The sequence below is a fragment of the Notechis scutatus genome, chromosome 9 (genome assembly GCF_049901735.1).
Source record: "Notechis scutatus isolate UNSWTSFEM ecotype Mainland chromosome 9, rNotScu1.2, whole genome shotgun sequence".
NCBI classification, from domain to species: Eukaryota; Metazoa; Chordata; class Lepidosauria; order Squamata; family Elapidae; genus Notechis; species Notechis scutatus.
In genome coordinates, this window is record NC_142017.1 from 7,198,517 (window position 1) to 7,216,335 (window position 17,819).

The following is a 17,819-nucleotide window of genomic DNA, read 5'->3' on the forward strand; positions in this document are numbered from 1 at the left end:
CCTGTATAGTATTTGTACCTTCTTCTTAATGTTTTGGCCTCTTAAATGTGTTGGTATAGGAACAAAGGCTAACAGTGATTCATAAACTGGTTTACTTACATTGTTTTCCTTTTGTTGGTTAAGAAAAAAGCATGCTGAAATGTGATTAGCAGACAAGAGACTTGAATGTCATGATTGTCGACGACATCATGAGCCAGAATGTGCCATAAATGTTTCTCTTTGGCATGTAAACAAAGCAGATATCCTTCTGCCAAATAACTACTGACACAGAAAGCAATTTTCTTCTTGTGCTAATGTGTTTACTTTATGAAAGGTCACAAAGTTACTTGTTTCATTTTGGCTTCAATATGTCTGAAGACAAGTAGTGTCTGTGTTTTTTTATGTGTACAATAAATTAAGGCATGGTGCACTTTGTTAAACTCACAATTGTGATTTCCTGATACGAATGAAGCTTGAGAAACTCCTTGTGGTTACTGATGGAATGCTAAAGTGTTTTGTGGGTTGAACTCCATATAAAAAAGAATCTTAAGGGTGCTAGAGGGATGAAAGAAATGTAGCTTTTTTTAATTGGCACTTGTGTATTCCACACCTTTATGAATAAATCAGGGATGATACCTACCCTGGAGGATTTTGCTACTACATCAATAGCTATCACTCCGTTTATCTGTTTTGATTATTAAGTTTTCTTCATGCTTTTTGTACTATATAAACCACAACAGGTAATTGTGCAATTTCAAAGAGATAAATTTGTAAATATACAAGGAATGGAAAGCAGTAGGTTGGGCTCTGCAGAGGAAAGTTTGTTGCTTTTCTAAATATACTAGTCTCTTTCTTTGATTTATTGTATACTGATACAGATCAGTAGGAAATGTAATTTGCAAATCTTAAGTAAAAAAAATATGTTACAGTTCTTTTCAATTTGGTTTACTTTTCATTTCACAGCTATATTTTAAAGAAGACTAAGGCATTTGTTTTAATTGTTTGAAAATTTCATAGGGATGTTTTTTTAAAAGGGAGAATTTAAAAGAATTTAGGACTTCCTGCATACAGCAGTAACTAATAAACTTTCCTGAAGTTGCAGTGTGAACTTGGAGTTTACCTATTATAGAATAAGAATTGAAAGGGACTTTGGAGGTCTTCTAGTCTAGCCCCCTGCAGGAAGTGCTGAAAGTGTTCTATCATTTACACATGCAATAAAGATAGAGCGTCATGGATGTTAAGTAGACTTAGCTTGATCATTATGACCCATGTATGCATATCATACAGGGTAAACAAGATGACAGAGATAAGCTCTGTTACTGTACTTTTAAAGCCCAGAACTTTCAGATATCATCCACAAGTGGCCAACCCCTTTTCTAATTCACTAAAGTATATGAAGAAGGAGGTATGGCTGAGTTGCTTGATTCTCCTATAGGCAATCTCAATAAAACAATAGATGATTCGTCACTGAAGGCAGAGACTAGACATCCACTTGTCAGAAATGGTAAAGAGTCTCCTGCTTGAGCAGTGGGTTGGACTAGATGACCTTTAAGGTCCCTTCCAATTCTGTTGTTCTGTCATTTTAGCCTTCCTGTGGAGTTGGTTTTTTATCTGGTCTAGCTAGTGAGCCTGACACATATATGCCCCCAAAACCTGGAAAAGACACCATATGTGCTTCTTATTTAGATGATGAGGTAAAATAAGGTGGGTTGAAAAAGCAGTCATGAAGGCAGAAAGTTAAAAGACTGTCCATCTGATATTTGTTGTTGCTGTTTAAAAGGATGTATTTCCTTCTCCCTTTACAGAGAGTGAATTAAATATCTTCCTTGCGGACCAAAATGAGCCCTACTTTAAGCCTAAAGTCAAATTACTATTAAGGTAAATGCAGCATACTGGAATTGTTCCAATGGATTTTGTGTGCTGTTCGTTCTATGTATTTGAATGTTAAATGAATCTTGCTATAATACTCAGGTCTCAAAGATCTGCTTTGTAATGCTCACATGGGGAATTTTCTGCAGCCTCAAAGACGATTACAGTAATAATTCATGATTTATCTAACTCATAGTGATGTTTTACATTCATAATGAAGCCGAACGCTACATAACATGAACTAAGCCCCTTTTTGAAGACAATGTACCTTTCAATAAATGTGCTCAGAGCTGTACGTGCAATATATACATTGGCATTTCTTTTAAAAAGTATTAATGAGCCAACGGTTTTCAGAAAAATATTGTAGATTATTTTCAGCTTGCTTGTTGTGCTTTCTGATGTGAAACAGTATATAAACGGGGCAGAGGGGATGTGGCCATTTTTAGAAGCATAAGATAAAGATAAACTTTTCTCTTTGAAGATTGTTTTTGGAGGATGAAAATTTCTGTTCTCTGAACTAGTCCTGAAATGTGAAATCATTTAAGATTTAATCAGAGCTACAGAATTTAGGAAGGTACAGTGCTGAATATTATTTTGTTAAGATTTTACCCTGAACTAGAACAAGTATATGTAAGGCAGCATATATAAGTGGCATTTCTCTCCATTTTAGTTTTGATATAGCATACTTGGTACTTTTTAACTTTTGTTCCCTTAATTTTAGGGATGTTGTGATAACCAGTGTAGTTCCTGGTGATTACGACGGTGACTCACAAATGGATGTCCTTTTGACAACTCGTCCAAAAAAACAACCTAATGCTGACCTATCAGTCTGGATTTTCTGGGGAAATAATCAAACTTTAGGTAGGCTATATTGCAGTGATAATATCCAGAAAATATTGATTGAGTTCTTCTACAAAGCAGCTATAAATATCCCTTTTCTGAGGTGAATGTGAGAGGTGAATGTACTTTAATTCAGTTTACCCATAAAGGTTTTAGTCCTTGAGGGGTCCTTGGTGCTCTCTGAGCTTGCTTGTTTTCTTGCAGACGTTTCATTACCCAACTAGGTAACATCATCAGAGCTAAGTCAAGGTTTAATTGTTGACTCTCCCTGGGCACAAGAGACTATGTAATAGTGGAAGGCCATGTTGTAGCCAAGAAATATGTAATATCTCCTTATACCTCCATTTTGATTTAGCTGAAATTCTAGAAACATGTTGCTCAACCTCAAGCTAGAATAGACCTGCCTGAAAAAGAGTCAGGTTATGTTTAATAAATTCACCAAAGAAAGAAAAAAAAAGTTGATATCTGAAGAAGAACTAGACATAGTAGACCACTACATATATCTTGGCCAATGCATCTCAACAGAAGGTGATACAATAAAGGAAATTGAATGCCGTGTTAAATGTGGTTGGCAGGCATTTGGCAAGCTAAGGATAATTTTCAAGAACAACCTCCCCCTATGCCTGAGGAGGAAAAGTTTTCGATCGGTATGTGCTACCAACACTAACCTATGCCGCCGAAACATGGATACTAACCTCACAATCGATGCAAAAGCTACAAGGAGCGCAAAGAGCCATGGAAAGAGAAATGCTTGGCATCACAAGACAGGATAGAAAGACCTGCACATCGACTGGAGAACCAATAAAAGTATACAATATCAAGCGAGTAAAAGAATTGAAATGGAAATGCGCTGGTCACAATAGCAAGGAGAATTGATGGCAGGTGGATCAAGGCGATCGTAGAATGGATCCCACTTGATCAAAAGCATCCACAAAAGAGGCCTAAAACAAGATGGAGTGACTACATCAGCAAGCATGGCGGGCCCAATTCACAAAAGGAAGCTCCGTAGGACCGTATTGGTTGGAAAACAGGTGGAAGGCCCTTCATCCTGCAGTGCGTGGACAATGGCTAAGGTGATGATGATGATGATACAGTGGAACTTCGGGTAGCAACTGTAATCCGTTCCAGGACTACAGTCGCACCCCGATTTGGTCGTGATTGGAAGCATGACCGACTGTGCACACGCGGACGGGAAACTTGCCGCAGCAAGGGAATCTGCTACGCCCGGGTTTGTTCGCCACCCGATTTTTGAATTGTGACACGGTTCAAAAACCGGGTGGATTTTTTGGTCAGAACCCGATTTGGTCGCAAACAGGAACATTCGTGACCTGAGGTTCCACTGTAATGCCTTTGTATATGACCAACACCTTTGGTCTAGCATAACGCATTGTGTATCTACGTGAGTGTGTGTAAATTATATACGCATATATAGGCTGAATAAGCATGGAGCATGATTTGTTCCTCTATCCATATCTCCATTTGTGACAAGAGACGGATGCATCAGTTGGAATTGTTGTAGAATTGTTTAATAATGCACACACCAGTCTGATTAAGGTGAGCTGTGCAATGTCTGATTTAAATCTTGCTGTATCATCAGTGAATTTTTTTTTAATTTCTTTTTTTAACTGTGATGTGAAATATCGTATTGTCTTCCATTAGAATTACTCATGCACCGTTCAGGGCATAGTGCTTTTATGGCCTATTGTTATCAATCAAAGTAAAATCATGATCGAAAGCATAAACACTTCACTACAGGAATGCATATTGGACGTTATAGTCTGGCCAGTTAATTCCTTTAAGTATTATGACTGTAAATAAACAGATCTATCTTGAGCTCCTTTAGTTTCTTCATTTCCCCCACTCCCTCAGATGAAATAAATAGGAGAATCTCTTGGACAGTTCCATATTCCTCAGGAATAGGAAGAGGATTAATTTCAATCTGCAGTAGATACAAAGAATCCTAAGAAATAAAACAAATACCCAGTTGAATGTATATAAATGTGAAAATGTAACAAATGTGACCCCTTTTTTTCTTTTTGTCTTTTTCCCCCCCCAGATATAAATCGTAAATTTGTAGCAAATAAGACATTTTATGATGAACCATTAATCATGGAGTAAGTACATGCTTATTGTGAGATTTTTTTAAAGAGCGAAATTATAGGTTGATACCATTTTTATCTGATTTTTTTTTTAAAAAAATAAACGAGATTGGATAAAATTGGTGGTGTAACTTGAATATCCAACTTTTTTTGGTTTTGTTTTGCTGCTGCTGCTGAAGTTTCAATGGTGATTTAATTCCTGACATCTTTGGCGTTACCAGTGAATCGAAAAGGCCAGAAATACTGATTGGCAGGTAAGCTAATTTCTTCATTACTGTTGCATCCTAAGAGTTTGCTATACGGATGGTCCTCGACTTACAATGGTTCATTTAGTGACCATTCGAACTTACAACGGCACTGAAAAAAGGGGCTTACGGCCGTTTTTCACACAACCATTGCAGCATCCCCCATGGTCGTGTGATCAAAATTCAGACACTTGGCAAATGGCTCGTATTTATGACCGTTGCTGTGTCCCAAAGTCGTGTGTTCATCTTTTGCAACCTTCTGACAAGCAAAGTCAATAGCCAGAGTTCACTTAACAACTGTGTCAAGAAAGGTCGTAAAATGAGCCAAAACTCACTTAACAACTGTCTTGTCTAGCCACAGAAATTTTGGGCTCAAGTTATAGCTGTATCTTGGGGAATATCCATACAATAGTTGTAATACTTCTAATTGAGGGTTGTGTATTTTGATGGAACCGAACTTTGACTATACATTGATAATTAACTGAAAAATTGAATTGTTGCAAGGCAATTGTAACCTATGGTTCATATTTACGGATAGTCCTCAGTTTAAAACCACATTTGGGACTACAAATTCTGTTGCTAAGTAAGTCATGTCGCTTTTGTCATCTGGTCATTAGAGTAGATTAGATTAACAGAGTTGGAAGGGACCTTGTAGGTCATCTAGTCCAATCCCCCTGCCCAAGCAGGAGACCCTACACCATTTCTGACAAATGGCAATCCAATCTCTTCTTGAAAGCCTCCAATGATGAAGCTCCCACAACTTCTGAAGGTAACTTCTGTTCCATTGGTTGATTGCTCTCAATGTCAGAAAATTTCTCATTATTGAATCTCTCCTTGTTCAGTTTCCATCCATTATTCCTTGTCTGGCCTTCAGGTGCTTTGGAAAACAGCTTGACCACTTCCTCTCTGTGGCAGCCCCTCAAATATTGGAAGACTGCTATCCTGTCTGTCTCCCCTGGTCCCTCTTTTCCCTAGACTAGCCAGACCCAGTTCCTATAACTGTTCATTGTATGTTTTATCCTCCAGTCCCCTAATTATCCTGGTTGTGCTTCTCTGCTCTCTTTTTAGAGTCTCAACATCTTTTTGATAGTGTAGTGACCAAAACTGGATGCAGTACTCTAGGTGTGGACTTACTGAGGCTTTACAGAGTGGTATTAGTTCCTCACTTGATCTTGATTGTATCCGTCTGTAATTCAGCCTAGGATTGCATTGGCTTTTTTGGCTGCTGCTGCACACTGCTGGCTCATATTTAGCTAGTTCCCAACTTCCGCCATTGACTTTACTTATCAGAAGCTACCTAAGAAGGTCACCATGGTGATCAGATGACCCCCCCAAGACCTTTTAACTGTCATCAATAGACGCTGATTGCCAAGCCTCTGAAGTTTGATCATATGACCATAGGTATACTACAGTGGCGATAAGGGTGAAGATTGCTCGTAAGTCACTTTTTTCAGTGCCGTTGCAACTTGGAACAAATAACCATAGGCCAAGGACTACCTGTTTCATAGAAGATTCATTCTTTCTCACCTGCAATGAAAGGAGCTGAAGAAAGTTTCTTGATACCATATTTGCTAGGCACAGTTTACAGTTATTTACATTAAATGTTTGCATTAAAAGAAAATCACGTGAGCACAAAATGTTTCTCGGTTAATTTTAAATCAGCTAAATGTTTTTAAAATTACGACCATGCAGGTTTCTTAGTATTAGAAATTTGGAGGAATGTATAATGCCCTTTTTTATGGGACACACCCAGAGGACTGCCGTGTTTGGACAGGGGTTGCACTTTTACAGGTAATAAGAGAGCTCATCACCTCAAAAGTAAAATGATTTATTGTGAAGCGTTTTGCACTTCCCGGAGGCTTTGTAGCAGTTCTGTCAAGACAAACACGTCACACTTAGAGAAGTCAATCAGATTATTCTCCTGTTTCCATAGAAACAGCCCAGCAATTTTCTAACTTGTGTCCCCCTCAGGCACCTAACTATTTTAATTAAGCAACATGTTTGGTATCCTTCGGAATTAACTTTTGTTAAATAAAAAAAGGGAAAAGATCCAGTCATTTAAGTAAATGAAGTAAATTAAAACCCTGGTATTTGAAGACACAAATTGTGATAGTTGGTACAGGTTGGATTTTGCCCCAGAAATCTGTTTGTGGCATTTTCTTGGACAGGACAAATGTGTAGCGTAAAAAGCAGTGTTTTGTTTTAGAAAGCATGCTTCATGTTTGTATGGTATAAATATAGGTGGGCCTACTTTTCAAATGGGGTTATTAGTTGACCATTAAGGTAATTTCAGTCTTATCGAGATTACTCTATAAAACCTGTGACCTTACAAAACAAAGCCTGCAAACTGCTCAGGGATTATACGGCAGTAATTACAACCTTGCATGAGTTTTGTTAGAAGATTTTAGCAGCTTTTGAACTGTTAAGGGAAAAAAACACACCTCCCTATTCTTAGTTCTCTTCCTAACAAATGAAATATGTTTTAATAGTCATGCACGTGGTAAGACAAAATCCAAGTTCCCTTAAGGTGTTGAGCCACAAACTACTTGGTTGATATATTGTGCAAAACAGCTAGCAATGCTGTGAAGTATCTTTTTTTTTTTTTGCCCAATGGAACAAAATGTGTGAGCAAAACATTTTTAATTGCCTGAACCTATATGGCACTAGTTTTTCTCTCAATTTAAATCAACTTTCAAATAGCTCAGGTACAGAAATCAAATTCCATTGATGTATTAATCAACAGAGGAGACTTAGTTGGAAAGCGAGACTCAAGGGAATAAACATCTTAAGCCAAATCTTCTTAAAGAATACTTAATCATTGAATGAACTGGTCAGAGGTTTAGCAGCATAGCAATTTCAATTAAATGTATTTTAATCATCAGCTTAAAAAAAACTTTGAGGCAAATGGCCTGGCTTATTCATATTTTTTCCTTTGTTTCTTATTGCGAACAGTTGTCTTACTAACACAGTTTTAATTATTCTTTTAAGACTTAAATTGGGTCTCCTTCTGTCTATATACAGTTCAGCCTATTTTCAGTTACCACTCCAAAAGTAAATTATTAGACAGTTGTTTGCTAGTTGAGTTCTTCGTTACAGATAGTCCTCAACATATGAGCATAATTGAGCCCAAAATTTCTGTTGCTAACTGAAACATTTGTTAAGTGAATTTTGCCACAGTTGTTAAGTAAATCACTGCCGTTGTTAAGTTACTAACACAATTGTTAAATGAATCTGGTTCTAATATGGACTTTGCTTGTCAGAAGGCTGCAAAAGGGAATCATATGACCATTATATGACACTGCAACCATCATACATATGAGTCAGTTGCCAAGCATCCCAATTTTGATCATGTGGCCATGGGGATGCCGCAATGGCCATAAGTGTGGGAAATGGTCATAAGTCCCTTTTTTCAGGGCCGTTGTAACTTCAAACGGTCACTCAATGAAAAAGTTGTAAATCGAGGGACTATCTGTACTCATTTTTTAGAAGATGGGAAGATCTTTGAAAACATGCCAGGGAAGGTGCAAATTGGGACAGACAAAAAAACCGAACCGAAAGAAAAATTCCAAACCCCCGTTATTGGCAAAGTGTAAATTGATTCAAATTCGAAACGTTTCAAGCTCACGACGCCCTGCTTCTAACTTCAAACAGCTGCTCTAAGGTTTCAGAAAGTGTTCTGAGCTCAAAATAGCATTGCAAAATGAGAAATGTGCAAATGTGCAAGTGTCAGAGCTCCAGCTACTTTGACCTTCTACTCCAAGGTATGATGTTACACCTCTACCTTCCAGAAACTATTTAAGGCAGAATTGCAACGGCATGGCTATTGGGTGATGGGCCTATCCCAATCCAGAGCGGGTGCCATTAAAATTACTGAGAGCAATTTTGCGAGTGCCCAAATGTGCTTCTTCTTAATGTAGATCGATGACTAGAATTGAGCATCACAAGGACAGAAGCCTGAATTGGATTCCTATTTTTACGTTGCAATCCAATCCAGTTAAAAACAAACAAACCTATCGACCGAAATTGATGTTTAATCCACACAGCCCGATTGCCTTGACAGCTGGTCGGCCAGAGTCACTCGCTGTTGAGTGAGGTGGGCAGCCTCTCAATTTGATCAAATAATTACAAACAACAAAGGACAGCATTTGTTCTTTATGGAAAAAAGGCATTCAAGGTAATTTGGCTCTTTGTGGTTTTGGTTTTTTTCTGAGGCATGGTCCAAATTGCCAAGATGCAGGGATGCAAAACATATTGGAGAACAATGTTCTGCCCATCAAATGGCAGAAAGGATTGATAAGGGGCCAGACAGTGGGCAACTATGGCAACTTTGCCATGATTTTTTGGACTTCAACTCCCAGAATTCCCCTGAGCCAGCCATGACCACAGATCGTATGGATTCAAGACAACTTCCTCTCACTCTAGTACTTGTCAGGCCAATTTTTACCAGCCATTTCCAGAACATCACAGAACCATTTTTCCCCCCAGCTGGGCTCAATATAGCATCTTCATCTTCATGAGTCTCGGTGGTGCAGTGGTTAGAGTGCAGTACTGGAGGCTACTTCTGCTGTCAGCTGCCTGCAGTTTGGCAGTTCAAATCCCACCAGGCTCAAAGTTGACTCAGCCTTCCATCCTTCTGAGGTGGGTAAAATGAGGACCCAAAATTGTTGGGGCAAGAGGCTGACTCTATAAACAGCTTAGCGAGGGCTGTAAAGCACTGTGAAGCAGTATATAAGTCTAAGTGCTATTGCTATTCAACTAGTATTGAGAGCAAATATCGTAAGATTCCCCTACAGTCTGAATATTTTTGGCACTCGTGTAAAAGAAGGTGCAAGCTTTTTGCTTATTGCAATTTCTGTGGCGATTGGTAAATTACTTTAATCATGTCTCCCTTTTTTTAATTTAAAAAAAGACAGATAAAGTGTATATTTCATTATTCTGAGCAGTGGTAGGACTTAATGTTGCATTTTGTGCAGCTAAATTTGGCTTATCCTCTATGAGGGAACATGCATACCGAGGTTATTTCTGGCACAGTGCAATGCCTATCAAATAATTAGCATTCTGTTTGTTTTTCTAATTAATAGCAAAAGAAAATACAGTAAAGTCAGACTCCCAGATTTTAACTCAACTCATTCCATTTAAGTCATACAAGCTAGTTCATTTTATGGTGAATATGGTACACTGTGTTTCTTACCTGCCTAATTCAAACTAAAAAAAAAAATGCATCAGTCTGATAACTATTTATATATGTGAAGAACCTCACAAAATGCATATAAGCTATTAATTGTCAAATTGTTGCTTCTCAGGAATTTAACGTGGCACCAAATGCCGGATGTAGAACATGCAGTGTTTAAGCCTCATTCCCATGCATTCATCGATATGAATCAGGATTTCACAGCAGGTAAGTCTCCTTTTAAAACTTTTAAAAGTTTTCCTATGATGTAGATGCAAAACGGCAGCGAATATTAAGCGAGAGGCGTGCAAAAGGTTTTCGGTGAGGAATGCTGTCAGCAAGGTCGAAACAGCCTATTTCCAATTCAAAATATTTTGCTCATCTCTGATCTTGAAAAACTGGGGGGGAAATACATCGGATCCAATTAGATAAATTTATCCATTAGATAAAATTCTGTGTTTGAAAGGGAGACCCCCTTAGGAATTATCAACACTATTTATTTTTTAAAAAAATCCCAGAAGAAGGCAATGGCAAAAATAAAAACCCTTTCTATATTGTACTGCCGTAAAGTCATGAGAAGTTGAGCTCAATTCAAAGTAGACGTTCATCCGTCTTCATCAAGTGTTTCCTAAAATTGGCAACCTCGAGGCACGCGGACTTCAAATCTCAGAATTTCACCGTCACCTGGGAGCTGACGTCTACCTATCTGGACATGACCGCCCATGACTCATGTTTGCTGAAAACCTGTTACACCCAAATGTCTTAAGTGTCTATGGAGGTTCTCAATCCTCCATGTCATGTGTTGTGGTTCGCCAGCAGCCAGTGCAGATGGCAGTGGAATCGGACAGTGGGGAAGAAAGGGGACCAGTTAGGGAGTCTGGAGGGGACTCGGACGAGAGTCCTGCATCGGATGCAGGGCCTCCGGAGCCTCCGGAGTCTGGCAGCAGCGAGGCAGAGGAACCAGGGGAGCCTGGTCCCAGTGTGCGTGTGTGCAGAGCTGCTAGAAGGTGAGATCAGCTGAAACAGAAGGGGCGACTTGGGAGTAAGGCTGGGAGGTGATTGCTCCTCCCATAAGGGATAAAAGTCAGGCCAAGATAACAAAACCTTTGCAGGAAGCAAAGTAGTTCGATCGGTTCCGAGTCCTCCTTGAAGCTCTGTGTACTTTGGTTGTTTTTTTTCTTGTACTTCGGTTGGTTTTTTTTATAGTTAATGGGAGTTTTTGGCAGCATTCCACAAAACTGAAAGGTGTGTGCTTATCTTGGGGGACTGTTTAAGATTAATTCCGGCTGGGAATGAAAACAATTCCCGGCATTGCAACAAAATAGGTTTTGCTTTTAAAACAAGTTTGTGAATAATTACAATTGACGAATCCTGGGTCTCAGAACATCATGATTAGCCCAAACATGCTTTTTCAAGAGGTGACTGTGCTTTGTTGTTGTTTTCTTTGAAAATATTTAGCTTCTCATCTATAAGAAGCTTTTTCAGTTCTACCTGAAGTTTGACTACTTCAGATATTATATTAGTACTATTTAAAATTGGCTGAGTTGGCTGGGAGTCTTAACAGGAATCCCCCTTTTTCCATAGTATCTGCTTTGTGGTTGTTCCTGCCCTACGCTCTATCACTGGAGGGTTTAAGAAGAGATTGGACATTTGTTTGAACTGGTATAGGGTCTCCTGCTTTTGAGCAGGGGGTTGGACTAGATGTCCTCCAAGGACCCACCCAAACTATATTATTCTGTTAAAAAAAAATTCTGAGACCTGCTAGAACTCCTTTCTCATCTAAATTCACATCTTCCTTCTTTCCTATTAATAAGTATTTTAAGGGGAAGAGTTTTTCTTTCTCTCTCTCTCTCTCTCTGAATAATGCTATCTGACCAAATTCTGTTCTTTCATTCTATTCTGTTCCTCTTAGACTTCTTCTCAATAGGCCATGCTATGCATACTATTGATAGAGTTGCTTGATTGTTAGATGGGCTGCTGTATAAATATGAGAAATAAATAAAGAGCTATCCTCTGCTGTCTTGGGTTTCTCTCACATTAGGGGTTAATTTAATTTTTTGACCTCATGTTGCAGTTAACATCACGATTCTCTTGCTTCAAATAACATTGCCCTTTTTTTTGTTTTTTTAAAGCGCCAACTTTCAAAACGGAGGCCAGGAATGATTTTACGCTTGTCCTGTCGCTATCCTAAACTATAATTAAAAATGGACAGAATCTCTCTCTTTCCCCCCCCCACCCCCCATTTTCAATAGTCCGAGTTAATCCAAACAGAGGAATGTTAACAACTTTTAACACCACGCCAGCGTTGTTGCATTGAAACAATACAACAGTGTCAAGATTTATAACAACATAATCAAAAGGGAAACAAACCAACAAAAATGGAAAGGCAGTTTCTTGATTCCAATTGACATGAGTATGACTCTTGTTATTAAGGCATTTTTAATCTCAAAAACATTGCCAGGTTTTGCACTTTGCTCCATGATATCAGGGAATTTTCTTTTGGTTAGTAGGTAACGAAGGGAGATCACAGATCTCATTTGATTGATTACGAGGGTTCTTGCATTATCCGCCTCTGTAGGCTCCTTGTGCCTTGTTGATTTCCCTTCACCTTTTCCCACCTCGGTGATTATTATGATTATTAAGAGTGTGAGTCTCCCAGGTTCTTTCATCTTCCAGGTTTAAAAGAACCCTGACTTGGTTTCCCCACCTCCTTCTCTCTTTGCTTTTTTGTTCTGGGTCTGTTTGAATGTCTCCTTTGATTTGGTTTTGGCTTTCTTATCTCTCTGTATGTTTCACGTTTTTAATCCTGTTGTTTTTTTTCTGCAATGTGTTTAAAAAAACACCAAAAACCCAGGTGATATCACAAGTGATGAATCAATACGATTTTATTGATTATAGTGGGTTGGATTATGGCGGAGAGATAAATACAATGACTGAAAAGGCTTCAGGGGGAATAAAAAAAGTGGAATTGGAGGAAAGAAATTGTTTGAAAGATCAAAGGCAAAGCGGAGTGGAAAAAAACCCAAATACCAGGTTGTTCTACATATAGAGAACGTTTTCTTTCTTTCTTTTGCAAACGGGCCAAAAATAATAAAAGTAGCTAAACTGTTTTTGATAGTGATCTTATTATAACATTTAAAGTATGTATGGAAAAAGGAGGTGAGGGGAATCATTTTTACTTGCAACATTTTATGCCAAGTTCAGGTTTCCCCCCCCCCTAATATATTGCAAACTGCTGTTTTACCACCCACTTTCCTAACTGGTATACTTACTTAGCTGAGATCTAAAGAGCTGTTTCTACAGTCCTTCCAATCTGTTTGGGAATTGTATCGGTTACCTAACAAAAATTATGCATGTAATGTATTTTGGGGTATAAGAACATCTGTTGTTCAGAAAAGGAACATGTTGAGACACTTGGAAGTAACTTTCTGGATTCTTTATCTTTTTCTAAGATATATCTTTTCTACATATAATATATGTCCCAGATTTGGTGATATTGTATTGATATTGAACCATAATTCTGTGTCTTAAATATATTCCTGAAACCCTAGAATATTTTTCTTTGTTTAACATTTCTATTATTTTTTGTATTTCACTATCCTTATTACCTCTTTTCCATTATCCGTCTGTCCATCTGTCACCTATCATCCATCCATCTATCTATCTATCTATCTATCTATCTATCTATCTATCTATCTATCTATCTATCTATCTATCTATCTCCCCGTATTCTTTGTCTAAGGCACTGTGTATGCAGTTAATGCTATTTAAGTAATTTGTCCCTTCAATGAACATTTCAAAATGAAATTGCTTTTAACAGTATTGATAGCATAGGTATCTTAAGGGAGCTTTATCCCTTTAGAGTCATTTATCCATCCATCTGGTTTTCATGCTGCTCTGATGAGAACCATCTCTGAGCGGCTTATGGGGTTTAATACAATAATAGGATTAAAACATAAATTCCATAAAGAAATTCTCCGTGCCCCGGGGGAACATTCAAATGCAAATGCTTTCCTTGCATGGGGGGTAGGAGAGGGGTGGGAGGGGGACAATTTCAATCCAACCCTGGAAGCTCTTTGAAAATGTCAGATTTTGCTTCTGCTGTTGCATTTTTCTCTTCCTTCTCCTTCTCCTCCTTCTCTTTCATCTCCTCCTTCTTTTCCTTCATCTCTTTCTCCTTTTTTTCCTCCTTCCCCTTCCTTCACTTCTCTTTCTCTTCCCTCATCTTTTCATTTTCCTCCTCCTCCTCTTTCTCTTTTTCCTTCTCATTTCTTTCTCCTCCTCCTCCTCCTCTTCCGAACTGGAGCCAATCAGATCTCCAGAAAAATTCTACTCCAGAGAAGGAGAGTATTGACTGAGAAAGCCCATCCCAATAACCCATGTAAATAACACTCCCTAGTATGTATGTGCTAATCATTATTGACACAGTTTTCCTATTTTTTTTTTTTAAAAACTGACTTTAACTCTAATGCTTCTTCATCTTTGATTAATGTCAAGTAATATTGATCTACTCTGCCCCACTTGGAGAGCATAGTACATATTGTCTCCACCCCAAGGAATTGAAATGTTGTTATTGTTTTTTTAGCAGAAACAGATTTATAGCTGTGTGTTGCTAAAGACATTCACCAGGGGTTTATATATGGGTGTTGAGATACCAAAATGTAAAAAAATAAAGTCAACCTTTTCTTAATAATTGGGAGCTGCCATGTATTCTTGAATATGAAATACTCACAGTTTAAACTAATGGAATCCTTATAGATACAAGTCAGGTGTACCTAAGGTTTATAAGGAAATGGTTTATGTTCACAGAGTTTGGGAAGACTGCATGTATTTTCTCAACTTAACGTTGCATGTATGTATTTCTTCGCTTAACGTTGCTTACTCAACCCTTCTGGACTAAAAAAAATTCCTTTGTAAATGTGAGAGAGGGGGGGGGTGCCTTTATTGTCAGCTATATTTGTGCTCAGAAGTTCAGTCTCTTGGTTTTGCTGCATTTTTTTTTTTCACCTTACGTTGACATAGCTTAATTTTGTGATTAGCCTGTCTTTAGTCAAACAGCAAAGTGGCAATTACATTGCTGTAGTCTCTTAGCAGATCCACCCCTCGACTGCCAATCCTGACAGAACTAAAACAACACAATATACTTGGAGGCTTCCTAAGCCGTGAAGAAATGCAAAAAAAATAAATAAATAATAAAAGTGGCACATTGGGAAAACAATGAAGCTTCAATGAAGCTCCTCATAAGTTGAGATAAGGGAGAATAGAGGATCTTGGAAAGAGACATGGCTGGCTTTGAACCCAGAACAGAAGTATTTCTGGATGTGGAGATTCTCAGTTCTCCAGGTCATGGTTGTCCCAAAGGTGCTTTTTTCAAAAGGCAACTGGACTTCCTTTGGTTTTCCTTGAAGACGTTTCACTTCTCATCCAAGAGAAGCACTGTACTCTTTTCCTTTGGATTGACCCATGCTTACCAATAAATGCTCTAATTCAATTTAAACCAGTGGTGGGCCACAGGTGGTCCGTGAGAAAATATTGGTGGTCCGCAGAGAAATGTTCCCCCTAAAACAGGGGTCCCCAACCACCGGGCCGCGGAACATTTCCTACCGGGCCGCCGGTTTGCTGGGCACCGCCATCTTGTTTGATGAGAAAGTGCTTCCGGGTGAGCTTTTCCAGTTGGAAAGCAGCGTTTGGGTCCTGAAGGAATCCTCGCGCCTTAGTTTCATCGAAGGGGGGGGCTTCGAACGAAACTAAGGTGCGAGGATTCTTTCAGCACCCAAGGCAAGGCGAGCTAAGCGACCGTCCCAAAGCCGTCCTGAAGCGAAGCCCATCGACAAAGGTACAAAGGAGGAGTTGAAGGTGGCGGGGAGAAGCGGGGGACGGCTGGCTGGCCGGTCGCTCGGCTCGCCTTGCCTTGTCATGCGTGCTGATGCTGGTACCGGGCCGCGGATCATTTTGTGATGCTGGTACTGGGCCGTGGCACAAAAAAGGTTGGGGGCCACTGCCCTAAAACACCCCCTCCCCCGAAGCAATTAATCCAGGCTGCATGGAAACCCAAGGCTGCACCACCCACATGGCCCACGGGAACACAAGGCTGCGCCACCCACATGGCCCGCCCGCCCACCCACTGACCCCCACCCTTCGAGGGAGCGGGAAATCCGCCCCGGGGTGGCTTGCTGATATTGGTGGGAAAATCCATCCCATATTCCAGAGCTGCAGTAGTCACAAGACTGGCCCTTTGGTCATCCCAGAGCAGCTCATCCATGGCAGGCCGGTGCACAGGCCAGTCCTGTGACTATTGCAGCTCTGGAATATGGGACCGACTTTCCCACCAATGTCAAGCAAGCCACTGTCAGTCAAAATTCATATTAGTGGTCTGTGGGATTTAAAATGATGAGTTTGGTGGTCCCTGAGGTCCAAAAGGTTGGCAATCCCTGGTTTAAGCCATTGTTTCCCCATGCTATCCATTTTGGGCAGTCAAAGCGGTCTAACAGAAAAGGCCTTGAGGCTAGAAGGGCCTTCATGGCACCAACATCTGATGTACGTAAACTAAGTCATAACCACTTAAAAGTTTCTACGCCTTTATGGCCATTGTTACAATTCTGACATCCTCTTATAGACACTTTATAAATGCTTCCCTGGATGGGTATGACAAGTCACAGAGCTTACAAAAGAACCAGGGCAGGGTAAAAAATAAACCCCACTGCTGAGCTCCAACCACCTAACATTTTCTTTCTTAAGAATCTCTCTGTGGATCTATGTAGGATCCAGAGACATTGCAGATAGAGCTGATGTTTAAAGCCAATGCCTTTGGCTTGAAGTATCAAGGTTTTCTATTCGTCGCTGTTTTGTTTTTTTTAATTAAAACAATCTGTTAAAAAAAATGAGACAGAAAACTTTGAGGACCAAAGAATATGTTGCAGCACTGCATTGGGCATGCAGGTTCTGTCTAAAATCCAAATGTCCCAGACGATAGACAGGAATATCGTAAAAAGCAACTAAGCTCCTTTTAAAAGAAAAAAAAGAAAACTTGCAAACTGCCAAGGTATCAATTGTGATAGTTGTGTGCTTCTTTTTCCATCACTACAAGCAGGGAACTGCCTGCCAAGTTTCCCTGAACATAGAAAATGGATCTGGAAATGCAATGTATGCATCTCAAAGTTCAGTGACTTGGGTTAAATGGCTTGTAATGATGGAAAAAGAAGCACACAACTGTCACAATTGATACCTTCTGTTGAAATGAATGAAAGGAATGTGCTGGAAAAGAAAACCGAGTGGCTGACTGTGAAGATTTTACCCCACAGCTATTGACCTAGATGCAACCAGATGTATCTATGTTTCACGTCTTAAGCCACAATCCATGTAGGCATTGTTTGTGTGTGTGTGGGGGGGGGGGGGATTCCAGGTACTTTGGTTCTTTTTATTCAGGAGAATATCTGTAGCAGATTCTGCAAAAAGCAGAAAAGGCAGGCAGGGATAATCATTGGGAGAAAAACTCAGCAATTGTGTTGCCTTTTGTACTGCAAATTGCTGGGTTCCTTTCTTCTTCTTCCTTTTGGACTATGAATGATAATGTCTTTATTCCACTAAAGAGATAGATTTGTGAGAGAAACATGAGCA

General features: G+C 39.4%; 1 protein-coding gene across 2 annotated transcripts in view; it reads left to right on the forward strand.

Annotated features, from left to right (window-relative positions):
- The window catches only part of ITFG1 (integrin alpha FG-GAP repeat containing 1), a 92,035-nt gene that overhangs the window by 2,356 nt on the left and 71,860 nt on the right, over window positions 1–17,819 (forward strand). For both annotated transcript variants that reach the window (XM_087971494.1, XM_087971493.1), the window contains exons 2-6: window positions 1,785–1,857; window positions 2,570–2,709; window positions 4,745–4,802; window positions 4,967–5,041; window positions 10,336–10,430. In XM_087971494.1, coding sequence (XP_087827620.1) covers window positions 1,785–1,857; window positions 2,570–2,709; window positions 4,745–4,802; window positions 4,967–5,041; window positions 10,336–10,430 — 441 coding nt within the window. The remainder of the gene's footprint in view (window positions 1–1,784; window positions 1,858–2,569; window positions 2,710–4,744; window positions 4,803–4,966; window positions 5,042–10,335; window positions 10,431–17,819) is intronic.